This window comes from Pelecanus crispus, chromosome 1 (assembly GCF_030463565.1).
Source record: "Pelecanus crispus isolate bPelCri1 chromosome 1, bPelCri1.pri, whole genome shotgun sequence".
Classification (NCBI taxonomy): Eukaryota; Metazoa; Chordata; class Aves; order Pelecaniformes; family Pelecanidae; genus Pelecanus; species Pelecanus crispus.
This window is the reverse complement of record NC_134643.1, coordinates 220429441-220457284: the sequence shown is the minus strand read 5'-3', so window position 1 is coordinate 220457284 and position 27844 is coordinate 220429441. Positions and strand designations below refer to the sequence as shown.

Below are 27844 nucleotides of genomic sequence, written 5' to 3'. Positions count from 1 at the left end.
TGGGAAGAAGGAGAGGCCCTTCTTTAACTGAAAAGCTGTTCAGAATAAGCCATATTCTAATTCTGTGACTAAACGAAAAGCTAAACTTATCACTGAGCAGAACTAATCTCTCTTTGAAGTAAGCCATTTCATGGGGCTTGCACTTCACTCAAAGAAAGCCAGTGTAGCCAAGGGGAGGCTTCTGTGGCGCTGAAAACATTGCCGCCTCGCAAGCACGATCCCCATTCTTTCAACACTCGAGCACTAGGAGTCACCTCAGTCCTTGAGGTAACTCCGTTGGGTTACAGCAGGGACACATCCAAACTCATGTAACTGTTTGCTACGTGGCACACAAGTCAGATTCAGTCTGCGATTAAGGCTCCTACCTTTACGTGTCTGCTTGTGAGCCCAGATTCTGAGGAGCTGTAGTCAGTGGAGCCCGGAGAACAGTTCAACTCACCTGCAACTCAAGGAGACACCTCCTGGGCAGGAGTGTCTGGGCTCGCTTGAAAAATGAAAAATGTTTGCACTGAAGTACAGGATAAGATGAGATGCTGCGTAGACACGGATTGTTTAAAATGTTTAAGTTTTTCAGAAAGCTTTATTCCAAACTGCTGATTAAGCCATCAGGGGTTTAAATCAGATTATTCAATGCTTTCACAAGTTTCTAAATAGGAAATGCTTAGGTCAGAAGCCTACTTGTGCCTGTACACAAGTAACTGCCTTGCATACGCCTGATAGGGTGTCCAGGATGTGCAATGAGACTGGGGAAAAAACCCCACCGAGTCAATGCACTAAGATATATGTCCACAGAGCCTAGCCACAAACCAAAGAGACAGGGTTACACCACATATTTGGCCAATTCTAAACAAACAAACAAAAAATAAAGACTTTGATGATTTTTATGTTCTGGGGTTTTTTTATTTTTTTTTCAATTAATTTTTGGTTATTTCAATATATTTAAGCAGGGGTTTTATGGAGACAGATAAAATGCATTCAAACATTCAATTTCCAGCAATAGTTGAATTATGCTTGGATAAATTAGATTCTGCGTTAGCAGGGTATTCAGTATTTTGTAACAGGTCTAGATTTTATGGCAGCCTGCATTCACCCATTCCGTGTCTGACCAAGAGGGAATTCCACATTTGACAGACTGCAAGTGACGGCCGCAAAAACTAAATATTAACTCGGCTCCTTTATTAGATATATGTGCAGCTACTTGGATTGAGAAGCCCAAGAAGTGCACAAGAGTTCTCACAGTGGTAAGGAAGGCAACCCTTCAATTAGCCATCTGCACACAGACATACCTCTCATTAAACTTATATGTGTAAATCATGATTCGGGCACTCCAAAATAGTTTCCACAAAGCCCAGTGCCACACACTCCTTGAAGAACAGAGCAAATATTTAATGAACTGAGAATGCTACTTTTTTATATTAACAGTGCAGCTTGTCTATTTTTAACCAACCTTTACTTTAGATAAGGCCTTGATCATCTGAGCTGTGATGTGCCTGTCTGATTTACCAATAATGCCATCTTCTGCGTGGCTCCTGCCTGGCATTTCTTCTGGTTCTTTATGAATAGGCATGGCTCTTCCAACCACACACAGTAGGTTTGTCTCCAGAGGACCCAGTTTTAAGTATTCCTTAAGAAGAAAGAATAATATTCTTCTGCAATTACACAGAAAAGCAGCTGTTCTTCAAAAAAACCCCAGCAACTTTCCTTTTAAAAGCAACTGTAAAGATGCTGCCCTGGGCTTGCTACAGTTGGTAATGCCAGCGTTAATGGGCTTGGCTTACAAGCCAGCTCTTCTTAGGAGGCTGCAGCCCTGCTGCCCTCTTCTTTTCCTGTGTGTTTTCACCAACACCACTTTCCCTGCAAACCAAATTCTGCTCCCAAGCTCAGTTCTGTGAGAGGAATTAAACTAATCCAACAGCTCACTACTGCCAACAGAGAGAGGTCCAAGTCCAGCCATGTGCTTCCATCATGTCTGTGCTGGCTCCGCTCTTCTCCAAACTTCTGAGTCAATTTGGTTGACTAACCCAACAGAAAACTAATTCAGGAGGAGAAGAAAAGGCAAGCTTTTCTGCCGGGTTAGCGAGTGAATCAGCTACAGCAAAGGCTGATGTGCACTATGGGTTCCCTAAGGGTGGGAGTGGGACCATACAGCCAAGGCCAGGGGGAGGGAAGAAGGAAGCCTACAGTGCAAGCTCTTGGATCACCTCTGTTTGATAAATTGCCCATGCAACTCCACTGTCTGCAATTATGCCTGCATTGTTACAAAGTACAAGAATGTCAGCAGCACCTATGTCCCTCAGTGGGGTGGCTCTGCAGTGCTAACAGCAGGCAGAAAGTAAAGCTAGTATTCCTCTCCCAAGGCAACAACTGCAAGGAAACAAACACCTGGATGATTTTTTTTCTTTTTGCTAAATGTTCAGCTTTTCTATGTAATGACTCTTCAGGACATAGCCACTCCCTAAGTTAGTCTCTGATCAAGGCAACAGGATGATTCCTCTGAACACAAGTTGCAGGGTACTAATCAAACTAATGCCAAATTTCTAGAAAAAGAGTTGTTGGTATTTTTTTTTTAAATCATTACTGAGTGTGTTTGAATAGAATATTCAATAGTAAAGAATCATTATGGAGATGTATCTTTACACAGCCAGCCCTGCCGTCTGCACCATGTCTTTAATTTGCAGTAGAAATCAACGATGTAATGTATTTTCTGAGAGCAATTAGTTCATTTACAAATGTATTCAAGTCCTTATAACTCAAGAGTGTAGTATCAAATGGCACCCAGGAAACATCTTTTTGCAACCTAGGGTCAAAAACCTCCTGGAGCAGGTGCTACCACCTCTTTTGAGAACCACACAAACTCTGTCTATTTACATATAACCTGTACCTTTTTATTTTCTCAACCGCTGTATTTTTCACCCAGGAACACCTTCATCCTAGCTTTCCGTTGAAGGATTAAATGACTTGTTGATCCTTTAATGCTACTATGCAACATAAGTTCTGAAAGGACCAGCATCCAAGCAAACAAGAATCTGTGCAATACCATAGAAAACAGTCACTTGGTGACATTCAGAATTCTTTGTAGGGGGGATTTCATCCCAACACTCACATATGCAATTCCTAGAACACAATTCAATTGCCAAAACAATGTGTCTTGTGCTATCAGAAATGTCCTAAGGCATCCAAAACATCCACGTAAGGCTGGCTTGTATGACACAGAACCTATGGTCTTTTTGGCCCAGCATCTGAAGGACTGGGAGTGTCCTAACCATCTCAAATAGCACCGGATGCCTGTGATTAAGCACCTGAATTGTACACTAGGTAAAAGACATTGGAGTTTTTTCTGCCGTAACACCACTGGGAATAGAATGCTCTTGGCAGTAGCTCATGCTCCCTACTGAAATATGTTTGTGTCAGTGAAAGACCCGATTACTTTAATTCATACCTGGAAATCATGTTCATCTTCATACAACAAGCTATCAAGAGTTGGAGTGAAGGACTTTTCCCACAGTTCCTCATCACATTCTTGAGGCTTCTCATTCTCTGTTTTAGACTGAATCTTTGCAAAGGCCTTTTTTTTCTGACAGGAGACTGTGGCACTTCTGAGGCTTTCATCTCCATCTGTCTTTGCTTTTTAAAGAGAAGAACAATGATGTGTACGTAATTGTTAAGCTTTATGAAGATCAGGTTTAGTACTTGGTATGAGCATTGCCTGCAATCTTAAATGTGGCTTGGCCAGTGCGATGTAAAGAACAGCTTGGTAGGATTTTTAATTGGCAAACCAAGCCAAATGTTGATTTTGCTCACTGATTTTTCTATGTTTATTTCTGTTCACAATTTCTGATCAAGATCAGGGACAGAAATTGATTGGAAGTTAGAAGTAATGGGTCTGCGGGATGGGGCAGGGGAAAAAAATGAGCTTTTATCAGTTCAATTTAAATCATATATAACCCTGAATAGTTAAAAAAAATAGGAAAGGCAGCAAAAACAAGTATAAACGTCTTGTACATCCATGTGTGTATCTCTATATGTACAAATATACAAGATCCTGAAAGACAGCTCGTCTACTTAGAACTCCCCTGAAGAGCTCACATTTGGATTTGACCGATTCTCAGGACGACAGACAATTCTCAATGTGGACTACCAAGTTATATGTTTGCCCGGGACAGTGACTTGACCCCAGCTTATTGGAACCAAACCTACTCCTCCCAGTAAGTATTGTAAAGGTCTAGCAAAGGTAATGGAGCTGAACTGTTCAAAATAAAGATCTAATTCAGAAGTCCTAGTCAATGTGTTTGCTGGTGCCTGATGGTTCCAGAAAGGCCCATCTATGGCTGGAAGTGATCAGAACTTGTTCATGTATTCGTAACTGTATGGCTTCAATTTTTGCTACTTACCTCTTTGATTTAATTTTGTCCTTTTTTCCCCTCCTCTTTCTTCTACTCACACAAAGATGTACAATAAAACATCCGATACTAAGGGAATTTGTAGAAACCACCCTAAACAGATAAGCAGACTCACATGGTCCTTCTTGCCCCATGGCATATCCTTTTTCTGGGCATGCCTACCAGAACAGATGGAGAGTCAGTACTGCTTACCAAGATTTTCAATTCAGGCTGAGCTCCATGCAGCTTCATCTGCTCTTGCTAGGGATTCATTTAGAATTAACTCCGGTGTATCTGTGTGAGCTGAATGACTGTAAAGTGCGTGTACACTTCACGTGAAAGCCAGTGTAGAGTTCCAGAGTGTCCTCTCAGGGACAAGATAATAATGAAATTATGTTGATATGGACCAGTAAATAACTGATTAAGATATGAATCATATCTTCATAAAAGATGGCTGATCCTATTAACCACATTCCAGGCTAGCTCTATATGAGTAATTACATCCAAGATTCTAAACACCAATTTCAATTTTAAAACTGTATTTTAGGTGGTTTTGTCTTCTTAACACAAACTACAGTCTATCATTGCTGTGGTGGCTGCAATTAAGTGGGAAATTAAGTGTTCACCGTGTAAAACAGGCAGTTTGATAAAAAATTCAAGATTTAAACAGTATTTAAATGTTCAGTGACTTATCAGTTCTTATAAGCTGCTGGCATGTGCATTACCTGCATACTCTCTATACTCTACTTCTTTCATTTCATCCTTAGGAAATTCATCTTGCAAGCCAGCTGCCTGGGTAAGAAACAGATGCCTATGAAATTAAAAAAATACAGTGAAACTCATATTAGAGGTCTGAATTTTCTCTCTAAATTGTCCTGTGCAACCTTTTGGGGGGGGGGGGGCGGGGAGGGCACCCTTTCTGAAAGCCGTTTGCTGCTTAACCACAAATGCAGAATAGCGCAATGTTTTAAAAATGCGATGGAGGCAGCCAGGTAGCTTAGTGGCTAATACGCTGCTCTTTTTTATTCTTAGTGCCTAAGTTCAACTATGTCCATGAGACTAAAAGAAAACAAATGTTACAGTCTCCAGTCAGTCCAAGATTCAAACCACAGCTGGCAGCTCTCACTTAAAAGCAGTCCAAAGTTTGGAGAAGAGAGAAAAATGGTCACTTCTTAAGACTTGGAACTTTGTTGTGCAATATGGCTAAAATCACTGAGCTGGGACTGGAAAATAAAGATGGATCATTCCCATTGTTACATTGTGCTTTTGATACCATTAGTGTTGACATTTTGCAGCTATATTAATCTTAATTTAATAAGTTGAATAATTTCAATATGAAAAAAACTAATACTACAGACAGACCTATCCCAAGGCCTCTTCCTTACTCAGTACCACGTTGTCTGTTTCACTTGAGATAGCAAACCCCCATATATTTGCATATTAATCTTCACATCCTTAAACATTTTACCAACAGCAAAGGAAAAATCTATTATTTGGCACTTGGGTTGAGAAGCTGGGTCTGAGACAATTAACAACAGAAAGAAACTATTTCCAAGCCCCAGTGGTATCCCCACTAAAAGAAAGTGAGTGTCACTAAGTCTTAATAGATTATTAAAGAACCCAGTTTCTTCCCTGAATTTTGGTATTTAGGAGGTTACAATGTCACTGTCATCCTTCAGAGATACAAGTCCCACACATACTCAGTCAAATCCTGCCTCCCCTCAACTAGGAAACTACCTTGGTTTTGTTGTGGGAGAGCCCAAATAGCTCTAGAGACAGAAGATTGCATTATCTTTTAAAAAAACTAATCACTTCTGAGTCTGTAAAGGCATCATTTTACCTGGGTGGTCTCAGATTCTGAAGCCTGCTATCAATCAGTTTTGTCACTAAACCGATATTTTCTTCTTCCAGGAGCTGAATAGAGGTTTTCAAATCACTTACTTCCTTTTGGTACATCTTAACCTTTTCACAATTAAAAAAAAAAAAAAAAAAAAGGATGATCTTAGAAAGACTATGCCCATTTTGGAGAGCTTTCATAGTAACTATCTTAATAGCACATACCTAGAAAGAATGCAGCTGTATCAGCAAGACTGCGCATTTGGTGGAGAAACATAGTGACACATTTTCAGGCAAAGGGAAGGCCTCTCTGGTTCTTTCACACCTTTATGAGAACCCTTTAGTGGCACAACTCTGTCAATCACAGCCACACATTTGGGCTATGCAACCCTGGTAGCAGAACCTTCTCATGTAGCCAAACAGGTCTGGTAGACAGAAGCTCTGGATTTTTCTTTTTTGCTTTCACATCAGAGCTTTGAGAGAGAAAAACCTTCTTTGCAGAGTTAAATTCAGGCTCTTGCTCAGCAAGTGTTGCTTTTCTAATACCTAATTGCCTATACACAAAACCTTCTTACCCAGAATTAGTGAAGCTTTCAGTCCAAGTTAGCCACGACATTGACTAAACCCCAGGTGCTACTTTCTTTTGGACTGGTAATCGCCCTGTATTGCCACGAAGTTGTATTAACCAAAGGATACCAGTTATTCAGTTCCCACAATTCCTCTCACTTTTCCTGAAGTACCAGCAAGTTCTTACCCCTTCACTGGAAAGTGGAATGTACTATGGGATGGATACCTTCCCAGAAATCTTAGACATATGCACATGTTTAAAAGCAGTACCTAGCATCTGTTCTCACCAAAGCCAAATTAACCCAGCTATAATCATCCAAATTTGCAGTTAAAAACGAGTTCCCATTTCTCCCAGGGATTAAAAAACGTGAAAATGACAGGACGTTAACCAGTAACAGGATGTGGCTTGGCACGATGAGGTGATGCAGCTTTGCACCATCTTGATGTGACACAGTAACCATGGAAAAATGTGACTGAAGTCTCCAAATCTGTTCAAACTTGGAGGTAACTAGTTTAGGGCTGTTTTGGTAAGTCATTTTTCAGTTCAGTGGCCAAACTGAAAAAATGATAAATGATGTTGAACAGGGACAAAAGTGAAATTTTTGGTTTATCTCCCCAAAAGAAAATACTGGAAGAGTCTGTCAGCTACATACAAACATTAGCCTGGAAGAAAATATTTCATCTGTATAAGAAAAGCAGAGAAAATGAATGGGTGAATTCAGATGACTGGAGAAGTTAGTGATAATAGTTTTGTTTTCCACAATAATTCAAAGCACTAATTCATAACATAGGAAACTAGTAACATAGGGAACTAATTCATAACATAGGAAACTTCTAGCTGACAGGAAAGAAACCCAAATCCCTCAACTCCGAGGCGAGGGCCTGTCAGGACATAGGAGTACTCCTGAGTGGATTGCCCTTGTTGACACTCCCTAATGTGTGTAAAATTCTTAAGTGTTCAGTGAGACAGGGAGATGGGAAGGGAATTCCTACTCATTCAGTGACAGGATGTATAGATTTGAGCTCCTGATTGTTTATACAGATTAAAACATTAATTCTTTCTTATTTACCCCTACCTCATTGCCTCAGAAGCTGTGGTTTGGACACCCTCCCTGGAAAGTCAAAGATGTAGGCTCAGAGCTCATTAAGGGGAAGAAGGAAAGCCACATCCCTGCATACTAGCAAGTATCTTAAACTAGTAAGTAAAAGGGAGAAAACTCTGCCAGGTTTGTTGATGTGGCACTGAAAAATAATAAGTTAATTTATTAATTTCCCAAGAAGTTTTGTTCAGTTCTAAACTGTGAGGTTGTAAAGGTGGGGACGGGTATTTCCTCCCTCCAATCTCTTCCTTAGATTTGATCGCAACAAAGAACCTGTACTGACTGGAAAAAAACACAATCAAACTTTAACCAGGGAAAAATCAGTTTCCTAAATTTGGCTCACAAAACAGTTTTTTCTTGACAAGAAAAGTTACAACTATCTAATATATAGCTCTAAATTGCCATTAAAGGACAGTATAAAAGCTATCAAGTAATCAATTACAACTATATATGATTTTGATTTTCCCCTCTTCAGTGATCTCCAGGGTTTCTTTATTATCTCCCATTTAAAGCTGTCTCAAGCCCTTTCTCCAAAAATGTTTCCAGCATCCATATCCATTTTCTTTCAATATGGCAGCACTAGAATTTTAATACTTACATGGTTGAGCCTTTACACTATATAGTATCCCAGTCTCCAAAGATATAAATACTTAATTGTATGGAACGTTGTAGTCCTTCATATAACTGCTTGGGCAGGAAAAGGGGTCCTTCATTTGTGAAAGTAGATGTTCACCTTTTACCTTTATTCACCACATACACTATTTGCAACTCAGGATTACAGATTAATTACAAGAAAATTGCTCTCCTTTTCCTGGGTCTTCAGAGGCCCATCACTGGAAACAGTTGTGACTGTAGGCCGTGGTATTTAAAAGCTGAACTACCATGATAAACTGTATGCAGGTGATCCTTTTACCTCTTCTTTTAGCCATTCATTCTCTTCAATTTCTCTGCGACTGTCTTTGTCCAAGTATCTTACAGCATTCTGAGAAAACACAATTTAAGATCATCTCATCTGAAAGCAGGACTTTGACAGTGCTGCACACTATAAAGAAGAACCTTAGCAGGAAATAGTTAAGAAAGCTCCACACAACAGACTGCAGCATCCCGAGGGATTACAAGGGGATTTAGTCCACAAGGCCAGCTGTTTCTTCTCCATCATCCTGCCTAGTGCAGTTTATATGTCAAGCAATTTACCAATATTTTATAACCTCCCATATGAAAATAGGGTATTTTCTTTTTGCCTAACAAGTTCTGCTATGTTCCTACCATTGCTCAAATCTTCCTGTTTTCAGGAAATCAAACCTTTAGCTATTAAAAACCCAAGCAAAATCAGATATGCAGCAGTACTGATCTATGACAAGTGACTTAAATATGTAGAGGTCCATGCTAACAAGCCAAGGCTGTAATTTAATTATTGATGTCAGTAAGAGGAAAGGAACAAGTGGAAGGGAAGATGCCCCTGTAGATCACCATAAACACAGTCCTGTGGATTATATTCTCACATGACTGAAAATCCCAGCACTGAAGTCAAGGAGTTGAAACACCTAATGGGCCCAACCAGTGGCTTGTACCGAAGTATGCTTTGCATTTTGTGTGTGTAACGAGTCACCATAAATACATTGTAAATCACGTTTGCAAACCAGAGCTGGCAGATATGACAAAAATATCTATATGTCAATAAGCCTAAATTTTACTGTAGACTGCACTATTTTGGCATTTTAAAAATGTTGTACTTTACAAGTACAAAACAACATTTTTTTTTCCCAAATTGATGTATATTTCCATGCAGACAATTTCTTAGTGTGTTATTGATTTTGAAGGCTATGCAAACATCAAAATCCAGGTCACAGCAAAAGTGACGTGTTCTTGAACAAGTCATATCAGTGCATGGTGTCCCAGTTTCCCATACCGCATTTGTAAAATGCCCTCACATTTACTCATTGTTAGTCTGATGTAAAAAAAAAAAAGTACATGTGTGTATAACAACAACCAATGCCATGTTTAGTAAGAAGATTTACAGTTTATTTTACTCTCAATTTATTAGAAAAGTTCCAAGTTTTAATTCGAGTTAAAATAATTATTAATGCAGAGTACATGAATCCTAACTATGATGCAGTTAGCACATTTAAAAAAGGGAGAAGGAATACCTCAGGCGCCTGTTCCTTACTTAACTTCATGTGCCTCTCAACCAGTCTGTCCTTTTCTTCTTTCACTGCTTTCAAAGCATTTCTGTAATATTCTTCAAAGCAAAAAAGAAAATCAGAAATCATTATCTGACATCAATTTCTCCTGACAACAGGATAATCTAAACTGGAACTTATCAGCCAGCATCACATGCATAGGTGCTCCACAGAAAAGGATTCAAACATCCTTCTCCATAGAAATTGTCCTCCTGAACCCAAAGGGCAGTAGTGTTAACTACAAAACTAGAAATCTGAAGCAGCTTACACATTTCTGTTTGCAGCTACAACAGCTAATAAACTGAGCAATTCTCTGCCAAAGTATTGTCTCTATCAGTAGCAGAGCTCCTGGAGTCATGTGAGAGATTTGCTTAGAAAACTTATTTTTTTAGGTATAGCAGCATATTGGATCATCTTATGCACATGGCATTTTTTTCAGGCAGTTATTATACAGAGCGTAATAAATTTTCTGACTTATCTAAGCCTTCCAGGGGGTTCTAATTTGACAACAGGACAAAATGGAGAATGTGGCAATTGCCTCAATGATTTGCTTTCATCGTTACTTGTGGTCATTATTCAGAAAGCGTGTCTTACGCCTAACTGAATTTGTTTGGCTTCAAGTCCTAGTCACTTGCTATTTAGTTATTGCATCCTTCCCTTCAGCTGTTTTTGTGCTATTCTAAATAGCCCACTGCTGCCTGGTATTTTCTCCTTTTGAAGGAATGAATGAGATTGTAGTAGTTTTCTTTGAAGGAAGGCACTTCATACTTGCTCCAGAGGCTTGAAAGTCAGCCTAGTTCTGCACTTGTGTTGCAGACAGCCTGTTGCTGATCTGGCTGTAAATGAGTATCTGGTCATGGACCCACTGTGGAGCCAAAGGCAGCCAAATGTGAAAGGTGCATTAGCTGTGCATTAGTTCTTAATTTAACACTGTGGAAGCTGGCCTGCCTTAATCAATCCACCATCTAGACTTGGCAGAATGAAATAGAAGTACTTGCTATAATTAATTCATCTTTTCATTCTTTCAGACAGCTAAACAACCTGAGTTGTACTGGGAGAATGAAGAAAAGGAGGAACTGTTCAGACATACTTACTGTTTCTAAGGAGGCTATTTTCCCTGACTCTCTCATGGCAACACTGTTTTCCCCAGACCTCATGTAAGCGTATGGCTCTCTTTTGCTTCCTCTCCCCTTCAGCAATTTTGTTTAAAATGTCGTCTCCAGACCACATGAACTGTGCCAGCGTCAAGCCCTTCAGTGGTAACTACAGAGACAGAAACCTCTTCAGCTATGTTTATTCCCTAAGCCTGTTACACATTCGAGGAACGAACAAGCTCAATTTGCTGCCACATCACTCTGGAAGCTTGTTAGGCTTTTTTGGCTTTTTTTGTAGGCTAGAAGACTGTACTCCCCAGCCACTTCACAAATTTGATTTTAAGAAGTTGAGTAAAATATTATGCTCACATCATACTGGCAGCATCGTTTTGCAGTATGTTAATTAGGCAACTGCTATAGGTACCTCTGTAACAGCTTTTCTATAAATATACTTCCGTTTGACCACCAATTTTTGGCTCTGTACCCTGTGACATGCAGGAGGTCAGACTGAATGTTCCTACTGGCTCATTCTGGCATTCTGTATAAAAGCCCATTCTCTTTTTCATTTCATATTTCAGCAGCTGTATAACAAAATCTTAAATTGATTAAGAACACGGAAAATGCATAATGAAAAATATCAACCTCTCCTGAATACAGAGACGGATATCTGAAAAGCTCTCTGGCAATGTAGAAAACACAGTGCAGATCTTAATCGTGGTAAAATACGTTTCAAGAGACAAAAAGATAGCTAGCTGGCTCTTATCCACAGTAGTTGATGCCTGGTAATGGTTGGCACAGAATATAGAGAGACCCTTAGAGCAGTGTCACTGCCTGTTACTACCAGCTGCTTGGCTATGGTCATGCATACTGAGAGGGACATAAAGGAAGAAAACCAGGACATCCTTCTCCCGTTAGAAGCACGGGTTATGCAACAACAAAATATTTCAATGATTTTAAAATAATGCAGTAGTAAAGAAATCTTTGTAAAGCACTCAGCACCAGAATACATAAGCTCTCAAATTAATTCCACTGTTGTGTCAGCATCAAAACAGTTCCCAGTATTTGTATATGTCTGCACTGGCAATTTTGCAGGCCCTCATACACAAGACTCCGTCCGCAATTAGGAGGCAAAGGTCAGACCACTGGCTAAACAGCTCCCTCTAGTTCTGCATTGAAACCAGTACACTCAATTCAAAAGACTGTTCCAAGAATGAGCTCGTACTACTTTCCTGTCAAAGGAGTTTTCAACACGTGACATGCTTGTAGCATGATGAGAAGCAACAAGAGCGGAGTCAACATTTTCAAGTATGACTGCTAAGGCAGAGCTGTGTGTAGGCGACCTAAATACATGTAGACTTATTTTTAGAAAACCGCTGTCCTTCACAGCAACATTTTAAAAATATGGGTTGCCTATATTTTACAAGAAAATCATCAGAAGACAAGGTTATCAGTTTCTTTAAGCATTCATAACTTCTGCAACTTTGTAAGACTTTTTAATAAAGGGACTTTCATGGAGATAGAGTTCTTCCATTTCATAGGATTATGCAGCCTAGTTTAGATGCACTCTTGGAGAAGCTGATATACATTATTATAGCTTGACATCAAACTAAATTTATAATTTAATTAATTCCCAGAAGTAATACTGAACGAGCTTGTAAGACTTGCATTACACTAGCTGTAAGCTGACCTGTAGCCCTGTGAAGGTCATCTTTGACTTCCTTGATGTCTTTTTCCAGATTCATAATCTTGTTGGCCTGTATTTTACTTCCTACATTTTTGTACTCCAACCAATAATCCCTCTCACCCTGCTTTACTGAAAGTCTTTGGCCAGTTTCTTCAATTTGGGAGTGCAGATCTATTAAAATAAGAACAGCAGAAGACAAGTACATTATCAATTTCTCAAACTGATAGTTCATAATTCTTATGACTTCATCAAACTCTTTAATAAAGATGCTTTCATTGGGACTGGAGAAAGAAGGGTGATTCTTCTACACTACAATACATTACAACATGATGGCCTCACGTAGTGTCAAGGGCCACCCTCATTGCTGAAAACAGCTTGAACTTATTCTGCCAGGGGGAGAGAACAGTTCTCACTGAAATGTTGTAACCAAAGACACATGTGTCTCCCACTGAGAATCTCAGGGATGGCAGCCAGAACTTTCAACAATCAAAACTGGTCATTTTTGCTGCCATCAATAATTTTTTTTTCTAATCTTCCAGTGGAACCAGTGCATAGGGCTTTCATGAGTTTCAACTTTATAGAAAAAATGAAGCCTCTGTACTTGCGCAGTAATATATATACATCATTTGGAATGAACAGATTTACTTAGAAGCCCTCCACAATCTCATACCACGTTGAGAGAGCTTAACTTTGGGGAGGAAAAGCTTTATGCTTTTTATGCAACAAGGAAGTTGAATCTGTATGTAAAATGCAAAAAAAAAGTATTCAATCCCAACTGTCTAAACTGCACATCACACTTCCAAAAATCACAACATACCTTTCAGTAGTTGTTCTTTGTCCTTAACATACTGCCATTTTGCTTTCAGTGACTCTTCCACATCATCCCTAGTTACAACCTCCTTTTCATCTTGTTGTTTCTCTTCTTCTTCTATTTGTCTTAGTATGCGTCTGATCTGTGCCTGCTGTTCTTCCTTCAGAAGGTCATTCTATGAAAGAACAACAGAAGAAAAGGCATGTATAAAAACATTTTCAAATTAGTTTTCAAAGTGACAAACTTAAATGAAGAAAAGTAAAATCTGACCTAGTGCACTGCAAAAACACTCAGCTAAACACCTATTCTTCATATTTGGAGAGGATGGAGTGGAAGGGAGAGTCTGCAAGTCTTAGAAGTTTCTCAGTAACTTCAAGATCATTACAAGGAAATGAGAGACAAATGACTGCTGTACTTGGTGCAGCACAGCAATAGTCCTCCATTGCCTGGAAAGAAAGTTCCTTGTGGGTGAGTTTAATAACAATATTTATTTGTAGGAGTTACTTCACTTCAACATTCTTCATGACAGCGTACCACCTTCATGTAGAAATGTTGTCAGACAATCAGGTCACTTGCATATAACCACAGTAGAGAGTCTTGTCAGAGCTGGAATTAGTTACACCTACTGATTCCACAACTGTGACTATAACCCCTTGCCATGACCCTCTCAAAGTGACACTCAAATTATCTGAAATTACTGATTGTGTAGGTTTGTTCCCAAAGGATACCATAAAGGAGCAAATAGCCATACCAGCCAAACCGTAACAGTAATATGCAGTAGAAAGAGTCTCAAGAATTCCTCACTTCTAGAAGAATTAACTCTAAACCACTCAGAAACATTAAGCAGGAAACAAAGAATGGAGCTCAAAGAACTGTCAAAACATGGATAAATTAAACCAATAGTGCTTCAAGCATGCCCTGAAGTACTTTGCACAGTCTGAAATACGAAGGAGTCCTTGACAGACCATGAAATAGCAGCAAATTGGGGGAATAACCATAAGAGACTTCAGATGTCTGCAGACAGAAGAGCCAAATGCCACTTCCAATGATAGTTAAAGCCACAAAGGAAACACCATCCAGGCTTCAAGACTGAAAGGAACAGCAAGGAAAGCTAAACTGATGGATACTTACAAAAGCAGGACAAGTATCAGGCATGGGCAGGACAGAGAGACATTGATTGTTTCAATGTTTCACTGCTATAGGAAGTGCAGGCTGCAATGTTGTTTCATCGCATGATCCAGTTTAAGGATTTTTGAGTGATTTGAATTAATTTCATTAGGTGACCGTATATATATCCACTTTCCAGGCTGACTGCTCTCAGTCATCAGATGCCATATTACGGTTCTTTATATACAGTTCTTTATATACAGTTCCTATATACGGTTCTTCATAGTGTCACTCAGGTGCAATCAGCAGTTACACAACCTTATTCTGAATGTACTGCAGTGAAGTTACCTACTGAAAGGGGGCTTGCTGTCCTGTGTTTGCTGCAGAGCAAGATTAAATACTTAGGCGGTTACTGAGGATCTCGTGTGCATTGGAAAACACTTTCACTGAACTCACTTTACCTTACTGCTGTGTCCTATTCTGCAATGTTCTACTCCCGCAGCAACTTTTCTGCATGGTTATATTTAGGACATTTATGCTTTATGTCACATTTAATTCAGATGACACTTTAACTTTTAGCACATAAAGTGACTCACTCTAGTTTCATTGACTGTAAGAAATTCACTGCAATGACTAGTTTTAGTGACTGTAGTATTAGGATTAAAAGAATAAAATTGAATCTATGAGTTAAATACCACATATAAAATATGTTGGGAGAAGGATGCATGGACACTTACTCTTTCATGACATTCTTTGTTCTTTTCTTCTACTTGTTTCAGATCAAACAAAACCCGATCAATTGCTGCTTCTTTTGTCTCAATTCTGTGGAGGAAGAGTAAAGAAAGAGACGTTCTTACAAAACCAGAAGAGAGAGGAATGTTATTTAAGCTAGATTAGATGTAATTACTACTGAAGTGTTTATTTCTGTATCATGTTGCTTGACTCATTTGTGTAGATACCACTGTGTACTTACTACACATAAAGAAATGATTGCCCATATACATCTGGACTTCATGTTAGTTTGGATCTCATACTCCTACTAAGAAACAGACTCCCTGATTATACTGTTCCTTTGTAACCACTAGAGAGGATTAAGCTGGTTTATTCTTTCTGGATGTGGTTTAGCTATTGCACAGGTCTCTTTTGGGACAAGATTATTTATGCTCCAGAAATATTTATTACTCACCACTCTCTATAGAGGAAGCCTAGGCAACTCACTCGGACATAGGTCAGATGAATCCCAAACTGAAGAATTAAACGGGATTCAACTCTTCTGCAGATGTGGTTTGCTGAGCTTCATAAACTGCATTTGTACACCAAGAACTCGCTAGCCTTTAAGAAGTGCTAAGAGAATAGGGACAGCAGCCCGAGTAGTATCCTCTAGGTATGCTTATACATTTTTGTCAAAGAAATAGCTCACTGCTTTCACAATTTTCATAGAACGCTTGTCATCCTCTTTGCCACAGCTGTAAAATAAGTATTTTTTTTCTGGTGTTCTTTCTTCTAGAATGAGAAATGCTGGATTGCAAATGGTGTCTATTTGCAAAATTCTCTGTAAACTTTCCCTCTGTTCCCAGAATTAATTTACCATATGGCACAATAGGGGCAAGTATTACAATTATACAATATCTTTTACTGTTTCAACAGCTATTGTTCCCTGAGTTTTTGTTTTGGGGGTTTTTTGCCCCTCCCTATTGCATCAAGTTGTGTTAAAAGAAGATAATTTTTTCCTGGCTAAGTTTGGGTCACTCAGTCATGCAAATTTCAGGTTACTAGGTTTGCATCCTCTGGAGTCAGTGTGCTCCAAGGTATTCTTCAGGTTTTCCATTAAGTACAAGGATATTAGTTAGAAAGACTAAAACGGAGAGATGGGGGTATGGTGATGATGGCTACAGGAAAAATATGTCACTTATTAGACAGAGATGACAGCTTGGCCACACAGTGTGACTTCCTAAATTACCTGCCATTTTAAACCATTTCTGTATTTTTTCCCTTTTCCCTTTTTCCCCTACTGTTGCTGCAGAAACTAAATATCCTGTGACAGTATAGCACCCATTTCAGTGGAAGACTCTTCAGACAAATGAGTCATTTGCTTGGAGATCTGAATATGCATAACAACAATTTTATCAGAAAGTGGTGCAGTTTTTTTCTCAGCCTAGTAATAGTTTGCTTATTTCTTAGCAAAATAGAGGGGGTGGTCTGTTGACTTTTTGGGTGGTATTTATTTGTGATACTATTCAGCTAAATCTGGTCTGTTTCACTATGGAAACTTGTACACTGCTCTTGGTAAAATGAAACAGAAAATCCCACATAAACCCTGAGAACTCCTATAGATGTCACTAAAATTATTTGTGGTTGCTCTTCAGTTTGCTTACCCCACTTTTCATTTCTACACCAAGGCACTACTCCTTGCTCCCTAAATGCTGAAAATTGTTGAATATTGGATGCCGTTGAAGCTTTTCCCTTTTAATTTCTGTCTCTCTGAAAAAAGTCACAGAGGTTAATTTTTCTCCTTTTAATCATCTGCTCAAGAGATTGGAGATAAAAAAAATCAGACTACTTTGTAACTACTTCAGATATTTCCCTCTTGGCTCTTATTTTTCTCTGGTTGACTTTAAGAGACCTTGAAGTTATGCCTCTGTTATTTTCAAAATAAAACACTTTCCTTTGTGCTCTGCTGTCAGATGCACCAAGGGAGCAAACTGTAGGTCTTGAGGTTCTGGCTAGTGACTACATGCTTCTGTGAACACCAAGGAATCCTAAAAAATACAATCAAATGCAATCTTGCAACTTCAGAGTATGCTGATCAAGAGGTTGCTACTAAGAGACAAAAATGTGGGGTTTTTTTTGTTTTTAATAAAACTCTTTTTCCCAGGTTATAACCTAATGGCATAAAATTATTTCTGACCCACTTAAATGCTTTCTTATAGGTATAGTTTAAGAAGTGTATATTTCCGAAATAACCTTGAAAACCCAAACCAAGAAAACAAAAGAACAGTACACAACTGCCACAGTCAATCAGCTCAGGCACTGGATTGGATAAGCTCTCTTTGTTATCTGCTTTATCGATTCACATATTCTATATGAGTGAAAAGTTAAATATATTGAACCTACTGAAATTCTAGTAAGGCTTCTGGGAAAGCTGATTCAGGTTCTGTAAGTTGCTCTTCTGGTTTCTCCTTTTTCTTCTTCTCTTCCATGCTTTTTGTTGTACTTGTGCTGGAAGTTAGATCTAAAGGGAGGAAAGGGCAAGCAGAAAAGAAGGCGGGGGGAAGAGAAATGAATGATTTACAAAATGTCATATGTTCACCAGCCTTTGTCACTTGTGACAAGTTCTTAACAGTTCTGAAATACACAAAACAAGATGTTTTGTTGACAACAATAATCCTGCCCAGGGCAGCACTCAGGCCTGTGTTTTTGGGACATCCTGAAGTGTTGTCCTGAGTAAAGATATGTTCGTCAACAGTGGCCTCTATTGCTAGTTACTTATTGCATCCCTTGCTGTGGGCTGTGTTTTATATTCTTGCAAATCAAACAAGCAGTTGTTTCTTTTCCAGTCCTTTGTTTCTTTATCAGGCTTGTTTTATCGAGTCCACTTGTTAATATGCATCTCTTTCCCTCTCCTTCTGTTCTGCTAGCACTATGAATATTTGCCTTTCACTGCAACTCTGATATCAGTTCTCATTGTCAGAGCTGGAACAAAACCACTCTCTGAAGGGATATGCATGTCAGCAGTACTCCCTGGGCGTGTTGTCACAACTACCAACCTCAGAATTCAACTGACAATGAATAGCTCTGTAATGGAACTGGTAGCATATATTACATAAAATAAAAAAGTCATGAGAAAAGGGCACTTGTGAAGATTCCTCACTTTTAACGGCCACATAATCAAATGCCAAAACCAGATTAGTTCATATAACATAGGAGGGTTTATTACTGAATGAGTAGAAATATTGTATATAACCTGTATTCATATTAAACTGCTTTTCTGAATTCAAGTTGTAAATTCCAACAGGTATCACTCTAATAGCTAAAACTGACCCCAACTTGTTCTGTGACTAAATACAGCAGGCTGGATACTTTTCCTATTAAAACGAGCACAAGGAAACAGAAAAAAAACAGTGGAAAGCCACATAGCAAGCCTGCCAAATAGATGTAAAATCAAGGGAATGAAGTTAAACCAACTATCGACAGATGCACTCTAATCCATATGCTGGCACATGCCTTCTCGCTGCACTCACTATACCCTGAGGCAAGGCAATGTCAGCTTTCTGTATACAAAATAACTTTCTACCCTAAATGAGTAGTTGATGCCTGCTGGTGAAACAAGTGAGGGTGCTGAGGGCAGGCAGTGTGTGCTGTATATTGCAGAAAGGCATGTAAAAGGAATGCTCACTGTGTGGCAGCCCTACAGGGTAAGTGAAAGAAAGGGTAAATGTACCTTGGAGTCTATGTCCCCACGCAGCTCCTTAGACCTTGGAATATCTTTTTCATAATGTTTTATCCAGAAGAATCTTACTCCCACTCTGCTGGAAACCTGCTTGCGCAGATTTTGTCTGTTCTGCTGCTGAAGAAAAAGTTCACACTCATAGGGACAATTGTCTAGAGCTGTCAATCACTGTCTTTGCACCACCTGATTATTTATGTTGCGGATACAGTTAATTCCATTCACAGAAACCTGGAAAATTCTGGCTCCCACCAGCAAAGTCTTGAACTTCTGAAGTGTCCCAGATCAAAGTTTTAATGGTTGCTACACATCTACTGTGGAACTTCAATACAATCATGCCTGTGTCACAGTATCACCATATGACTGCGGTAAACCTTACTCACATTTACCATCCAAGAAAAAAATCCTTTTGTACCTGAGCATCCACTTGAGTCTGAAGCCATATTAAGTTCTTAATATTCACACACAACCTTTGCAGATACCAGTTCATGTTAAGCTTCAGTTTATTGAATACAGTATTTTTCATGAAACTTTTAAAAATACTAAACACGACTGGTGTAAGATGGAGATTTTTAAAAAAGACCAAGTGAGTTAAGAAAAAATCTCACTGAGACAGGAAGTTATGTCCTTTGCTCCCCTAGACCCCTTTGAAATTTCCAGCCCAAATGTGCAAGTGCAGGATACATTTTTTAAGTACAAAAAAGAATCTGTCACCCTTCTTCAGTGAAGAGTTAACTGGGGTGGTATTGATTCCACTTTCACTTGGGCATTTATTTTACTGATTTTCCTCAGAAATGGAAGATCACTGAAGCAATCCCTAACTTTTTTTATTATTATGTCTGTCCCTTCCACTAAATGGATAATAAAATCCCCTGCTTAAAACTGGATACAAACTCAAAATTTTGAGCAGCAGTACTTAAAGGTTTTGGAGGTTTTTTTGGAACTCCAGCCCCAGGTGAGCTCCAGTGATATATTTATGAAATTGTTCCTGTGCAGGGAGCAACAAGAAAGCCTCCAAGCTGTACAACATGGTAAAAAAACATGCTGTAATAACAGATCTGCTGGATTTTGCAAGCCATAGAGAATATACACGCATGAGAGAGAAGGGAACATATTTAGGGGGACTGAGAATTGACTGCAGATTTTAAACCAGCAGGAAAGCATTTGCAGAGGGCAAGATTTATTTCTTCTCCCAAACAAATAAATCACGAGGCATAACTCTTGACAGACCTCCACTATTGCTACCAGCACTTTCTCAGTCAATAACCACGCTGCCATTACATCCTTAGAAGAAGCAAGCAGGTCCCAGACACTGCGACCCAACTACTGTGACTTTCCAGATGCTCATCGCAGGGACCACCTGTATGGCAGCTCACTGCTCACATGAGCACAATCGCTATCATCAGTGCCATCCACACCAGCACTTGCACTCACACTGTTACACCTGCACCTCAAGCAGCTGCATTATCATAGAATAGAATCATAGAATCATAGAATCGTTTAGGTTGGAAAAGACCTTTAAGATCATCCAGTCCAACCATTAACCTACACTACCAAGTCTACTCTAAACCAATCAAGGGTAGACTAGACTAAACCATGTCCCAAAGTGCCACATCTACGTGTGTTTTGAACACTTCCAGGGATGGGGACTCCACCACCTCTCTGGGCAGCCTATTCCAATGCTTGACCACCCTTTCCATAAAGAAATTTTTCCTAATATACAACCTAAACCTCCCCTGGCACAGCTTGAGCCAATTTCTTCTCGTCCTATCGCTAACTACATGGGAGAAGAGACCAACACCCACCTCGCTACAACCTCCTTTCAGGGAGTTGTAGAGAGCGATAAGGTCTCCCCTCAGCCTCCTCTTCTCCAGGCTAAACAACCCCAGTTCCCTCAGCCGCTCCTCATAAGGCCTGTGCTCCAGACCCTTCACCAGCCTTGTTGCCCTTCTCTGGACACGCTCCAGCACCTCAATGTCTTTCTTGTAGTGAGGGGCCCAAAACTGGACACAGTATTTGAGGTGCAGCCTCACCAGTGCTGAGTACAGGGGACAATCACCTCCCTGCTCCTGCTGGCCACACCATTCCTGATACAGGCCAGGATGCTGTTGGCCTTCTTGGCCACCTGGGCACACTGCTGGCTCATGTTCAGCTGCCTGTCTACCAACACCCCCAGGTCCTTTTTGGCCAGGCAGCTTTCCAGCCACTCTTCCCCAAGCCTGTAGCGCTGCATGGGGTTGTTGTGACCCAAGCGCAGGACCCGGCACTTGGCCTTGTTAAACCTCATACAGCTGGCCTCGGCCCGTCGATCCAGCCTGTCCAGGTCCCTCTGCAGGGCCATCCTACCCTCCAGCAGATCGACACTCCCACCCAGTTTGGTGTCGTCTGCAAACTTACTGAGGGTGCACTCAATCCCCTCATCCAGATTGTTGATAAAGATATTGAACAAGGCTGGCCCCTAAACAGAGCCCTGGGGAACACTGCTTGTGACCAGCTGCCAACTGGACTTAACTCCATCAGTAGCCTCCTCCCTCAGTCCCCGTCAATAATTACCTCAGCACTCTGCAGCCACACCGTAACCCCTTCCCAAGCTCCAAAGCAGGCTAACAATTCCCTCTGCCCTCAATCCCTTCCTGCCTAACCCTTCCTGCATGTCCTGTGCAGGTATTCCCTGCAACCCCCCCCCTCCACCAGACATCTCAGTGAACAAAGCTGGGCCACCCCTCACAGCGTCCAGAGCCCCCCTGTCTGCAGCCGTCAGACCCCCCTGGTACTGTCACCCTGCGCCTAAGCCCCTCCATGCTGTCCCCCACCACCCCTGAGCACCCACCACCCAAGAGTTCCAGGCCTTGAGGTTCCCTCCTGAGCCAAGCTTTGCGGTATCTCCCCCCACCCTGCCACCGCCCGCACCCAAGTCCCCCTCCTGGCGCCTGCGCCCGCCGCCCCGCGCCCTCAAGGTCCGAACGGTCGCCACCGCACCCCCCGGCACCCGGCGACCGCCCCGACCCCTGCCGCCCCCACGCACGGTTTCTCCCCCGCGGCCGCCGCCCCGGCCCCGCCGCTCCCGCTCCGGTCACTCAGGGCCCGCCGCGGCGCCACCGCGAGGCCGAGGGCTACCGGTCGCCAAGGCAACGGGAGCCCCCGCCCCTCGGCGCCTTCCGCGGGGCCGCGGCGCCCTCTGGCGGCGGCGCGCGGGAGCGGCCGTCGGGGGAAAAGCGCGCGAAAGCGGCGGCCGGCGGGCGCTGGGAGCGAGGCCGCGGCGCGCGGTGCGGCGAGGGCCGAGGCGCTCCTCACGGGCAGCGCGGCGCGGCGGCGCCCTGTGTGCTTCGCGGTGCCTGAACCGGCACCCGGCTTAGGAAACGGGAAAAGCAAACCGCTAGCGACAGCAGGGGGGTAATGTGAGTGCCGAGAGGGACTGCCGTGTGGCACAGGGTCATGGGGTGGCCTGAGTCTCACCCAAACGGGTCCCGGTGATGGCAGGCTTCAAATCGTGAAGTAAAATTGCAGCTAGCTTCGAGAAAACAGAGCGCTTCCACGCCCTGCAGGGGCGGCTGCGGTTCCACGCCGATGTGAGGTGGGTCCCCCGCGGCTGCAGAGCCGCTTGCTCAGGGCCGAGCTCCCCGAGCCGTCCTGAGGCCGAGCAAGCTCCTGCGGCCTGGCAGCAGGCGGCCATGCCCTGCTGCCTGTGAGCCCCTTCGCAGTGCTGCGCAAAAAGCCGTGCCCCGGCGCTAGGGACAGGGCATAAGGAGATGGAAAGGGGAGCTGGGGGCTGATCCCGAACTCCTTCTGCTTCTCTCTTGCTGGCCACTGGGCCTCCGTTGGTTTTAGATGGGCTCTCTGCGTCATCCTCCTTCATAGGACGTCAGTGCCTGAGCCACGTAAACCTGGGAGCCGTAGTCTACCACAGAAATAAACCGTGAATCACTATAATAAATGCCTTTGTCCTCATTCTTGGGCAAAATTTGCATTTACCTACTTTGTTCAGAGTTTTTGGCCAGTCCTGTGGGACCTTGTGTTATCCTATGCCAAGTCCTGTTTGATGTATTACAGCAGTCTCTGTAATTAAGGCATATTCATCAAAGCAAGAGCAAAACACTTTTAGTCCTATAGGCAGAGATCATAATTTGCGATGCATCTATATTGAAGACAGCAGGAAGACGCTGTTTATGTTCATTCCGTGGCCCCACATAACTGTTCAGATGAGAAAGCAAAGAAAGAAACACAAAAAAATCCAAATCATAAAAAACTAGTGACTTTTAATTTCCTTGTCCTATATTATGGATCAAATGACGCTATTAGGACACAGTAGCCAACTAACATATAAGCCAGGCATTAAACAGGGAAAATGAAAGAACGGTGTCTTAAGTCAGCTGGCAAACACAAACGCAGCCTTGACCTTCGTACTTGGTAACACAAGATGTTTAACTTGGATGTATTTAAATCCCACTATGCCAAAAAGTAACAGTGCTTAAACTTGACTGTGGGCAACCTTTGCCTTTTTCTATTTGCATGGACAGACAATACTTACATCTTTTAGAAAGTCTTGTCTTACATCCAGAAAGAGAAAATATTATGATAATTTTGAGCGCGTATTTCACAGGCTAACAGTGTTGCCAGGATCAGGCAGTGCTTTCAGCTCCTCTGTTAATGGGCTTGGACACGGGTGCCGGGAAGGTCTGCTCCACAATCTTCCTGGAGCCTGAGATTAGGCTGACTGCTCTGGAGTTCCCTGGATCCTTCTTCTTGGCCTTGAAAATGGGTGTGACATTTGCCTTTTAATGGTCATCAGGAACCAATATACATGATATATGCAATATATATAATATATACATATATAGAAATACATAGGTATAAAGGAGTTACCTAAAAGGAACTAGGAAGAGAAGATGGAGGAGAGAAATAGTTTAATATTCCAAGGAAGGAATATTAAAACACCTCATACATGCCCCTGAATCCAAATCTGGTTCAGAACTGAACGCTGATGAGGATGGGACTGCCATTTGAGACAGACCTGGTTGACAATGCAAGGTACTCTCACTGGTACATACCTTACATAGGGGACCTTTTCCCTCCCTTCTTTTGATGGAGTTCTGGAAAGGTGATCAAAAGGTGTAAATCTTCCAAGACTAGGAAAAATGTTCCTTCCATCAAATGGGGGAAGATGAGTTTTGTGACAAGATTTACTCTTTGTTCTGCTATGTGGTCAGAAATATGGTCAGAAACTGGCTGGAGTGTGAAGAAGTGGTGAGAGTTGCTGCTTCTCCTGGCCCTTCAGCAGTAGCTACGATGCTGGAGTTCACCCGCCTTTCTGCGTAACGATGGCACGTCAGAAGTGCTTTGGGAGGAAGCAGTTTGTCCATGAAAATGTCTGGAGCTGGAAGGTGCTGCTAAAGAGCATGGAAATGCTGTGTGTGTGGGTTCCACCTTCCCACCTCTCCCACGAGCTAGGCCTGGAGAATTCCTGCTGAGATCCAGCTGAATCCCAGTGGCTTTTCAGTCAGAAGGCTGGTGGGTACCAAAGAAGGGAAATATTCCCTATCCTCTTAAGCAAGTCCTTTTCCTCCAGAGGAATAAGGGAAATAATTCTGTTTGGAAAGAGGTAGCTTGTGTCTGGGGGATGCTGAGTTCAGAGAGGTTCAGTTGGAGCAAACTTCTCCCTTCCCTGTCTGCAGCTCAACCAGGCCATCATCAGGGCTGTGGTGCCTATGATGGGCCACCTTCTTCACAAAGAAGAGTTTCAAGGGCATGCATGCGGCCAGATGTCCCAGCTGGCAGAGCAGGGTATGAGTCTTCTGAGGATATGTAGGTTAAAATTGCCCCTCCTCTTTTATGTTGTCTCCTTGATGGGGGAAAGTTGTCACCACCTTCTGCTGTCCTATGCTGCCTCTTCTCTCTGATGCCCTGTCCCAAACCTTGGCCTGGGTATGAGACTGAACCCAGGGAAGGCTTTCAAGCTTTCTCAAGTGTTGCTCTGCTCGGGAAGCCAGGGAAGGCGTGACTGTTCCGACCTGGGATTTCACAGTCATTGATGCATCTTCCTGTGCCATTTCAGCCCTCCACTTGCTGCAGGAAGACAAGCATCCTACCATGCAGCAAGCAGCAGCTCGGGTCCTGAGGGACAACTGCCAAACCTTCAGAGCAAGGAAGACGTCATTGAAGAGCACATCCCACAGGAAAGTGAGGAATAGGAAGACCACACAGGCAAGGAAATAGAATCCAGGCTGCAAAGAGCTGGCTGGCTGCGTTGCCACAGAGCTGGTGCAATCAGCAGAGAAGAATAAAGCATGGCGCATTGAACAGAACCCAGGAGTGCTTCTTTGGGACCCAGGGTCTCTTGACAAGACCTTGTCTGGAGGTGCAGCCTTGGGCCACTTCTGGGAGTTTCAGCTCTGGTTTGCCTAACCCTCAGTGGGGGCTTGCCCAAGAAAAGCCTGGGGAAGACCTGAGGAGGGAAGGAGAATCCCTGTTCTTTCTATTGCAAAATACCCAAGAGGTGTTTGAATACTCCAGTAAGCCTTGGAAGTCCTATTCTGCTCTTTTTAAAACCTGCTCCTCTGCTCTCCATCTCACCCTGAGATGGGTGAAGGTGACGGGCTGTTCCTGGTGAAGAAACAAACAGCTCTGGCTATACTGAAGGAAGGATGGACCAGGAAGACCACCTTCTCCTGAGCCATATAGAAAAAGCCCAGTGAGAGTCTGAGGAGGCAGATGTAGGACCCGGGAAGGGCTCTGAAAGGTATGGGACCTGGGAGCAAGGCAGAAACAGAGGATATAGCTCTAGAAGTCCTGTATTCCACCAACAAAATGCCTGTCACAAGGAAGAACGTAAGGCAGCAGAGTATTGCTAGGGCTGGTTTTGAACTGGCAAGTCCTTCTGTATTTGATAAATATCAATATTGATAAAAAGGCCATTTGAGCAGTTGCCTATTTAAGTAACTAGAGAAATTAAATTAAACCTTTTGTGAACACCCTCTAGAACCAGAGGAGAAGCCTTTGCTCTTTTGGGGCATTTCTTTCCACAATTCTCAGCCTTGCACCCTGAGGGAAAGAAACGCAGAAAACGCAGATTGTGCCAAAAAGAGGCAATGTGGAGAATGTGTTTTCCTTCTCAGAGACCTTCTAAGATGGGCTGTGGAAGGTGCTGCTGAAAGAAAAGTCTTACAGCAAAGTTCACTCCAGAGAGCTGGTTCCTATTCTGACCCCATCCCTGATGCTGAGTTTCCCACTGAGCTGTCTCATTGACTTGACAACTGGAAGAGAAGTTTTCATGTTTCTTTAAACTTTTTTTTCCCTCTTAGTTTTTTTTTAACTTTGGAAATCTGATAAGAGCAGGTAAAGCCACGGCGAGTTTGGAAGTTTCCATACAAAGTGCCAGAACCATTTTCTGTCGATCACTGTAACACAGAACTTGTTTTGGCTCCATGTTCTGATCAAGTTTAAAATGGCAAATTCACCTTTTTACAGATATGTGCACATACAGGACAATTGTCACAGACTGAAACTACATATGGAAAGGACCAGGAAGCACCTAGTGTAGAGTTCAATGACAAAGGACTATCTAATTAAACTTGAGACAGCATTTCTGATCAATTGCAAAGCAGAAACTATCTTGATCAGTGCTTGAGGAAGACTGCAGCTATTCATAGACTCCTTCTCACCTAGAAATCATCAAACAGCAAATTAGGGCTTCATGGTTTTTCCTCAGCTGGGCATTTGAGAGCAACCTCTAGCAATGCTGCATAATAGCTCAAATTTAAAGACGCCCTGGTCAGTGGTAGCGGGACTTACCTTTGTTTTGTCTTGGAGCAAAAGAGCAGAAAAATGATCAGGCCCTGTTCGTGCACGTTTGCTCTTTAAAACCATCTCCTCATGATCATTATTATCAAGCCAATCTCTTTCTTACCACAGAGAGCACCATATACAGCTCAATTACCCACACTGTTTCCTTTCACAGTTTACACCTTCGGTATACGTTTTCTTGTTACATTTTAAAAGAATTTTTAAATTCTTTTAAAACTATTTTTAAGACTTACTTTTTAAAGATGTCAAGAAATGCCTTCTGTTGGTAAGATGGCAGAGGTTTTGCCCCTCCCCTGTGACATGACCCAGCAAAAAGGTCAGAAGTAGTACTCCCACACACATACATGCACGCAAAAGAGAGAGCCGCTCGCTCCCCCCCAAAACAAAAGGTAGAAATGGAGTTTAATAGAAGGCAGGACAGACGGTGCTCAGCAGGCGCAGGGCATGGGCAGACAAGCACACCGACCAGCCCCGTTCACATGTGACTGGCCCCTTTTATCCCCTTACCCCTCTGTTTTCCCATGCTTGTTCCTCTCCAAATCACCTTTATCCCTCCTTTTTCCCCACCTTTGCCTCATCCCCTGAATATCCCACAGCGTGTCTTATGCAATCTGAAAATCCTCTTCCCTTGCATCCCACAGCGTGTCCCAACCCCCCGGGCAGGGACCCCTCCCACCTGTAAGGTCCTGAGGCTCCCCTGCCTCTGAAGGGGGTTTTGGGGCTCCCCCACCTGCCCTTGTGCCTCTGTGCTCCTCCACGTGTGCGCAGATGGGCCTTTGACGGGCTGGTAGCTCCTGTGACAGGCTCTGGAGCAGCCAGGCAGCACACTTCTCAGGCTC

At 42.3% G+C, this 27844-nt stretch overlaps 1 protein-coding gene across 1 annotated transcript; it reads right to left on the bottom strand.

Moving 5' to 3' along the window:
• Positions 1 to 430: 430 nt before the first annotated feature.
• On the bottom strand, positions 431 to 27844 carry CCDC83 (coiled-coil domain containing 83). Its single transcript, XM_075727791.1, has 12 exons — positions 27736 to 27844; positions 17873 to 17990; positions 15496 to 15580; positions 13658 to 13826; positions 12844 to 13011; positions 10030 to 10121; positions 8796 to 8864; positions 6220 to 6341; positions 5105 to 5190; positions 3440 to 3624; positions 1448 to 1624; positions 431 to 508 (listed from the first exon to the last, which is right to left on the bottom strand). Exons 2-12 carry the CDS (start codon positions 17956 to 17958, stop codon positions 431 to 433), a joined length of 1317 nt encoding a protein of 438 aa, XP_075583906.1. The 5' UTR covers positions 17959 to 17990; positions 27736 to 27844.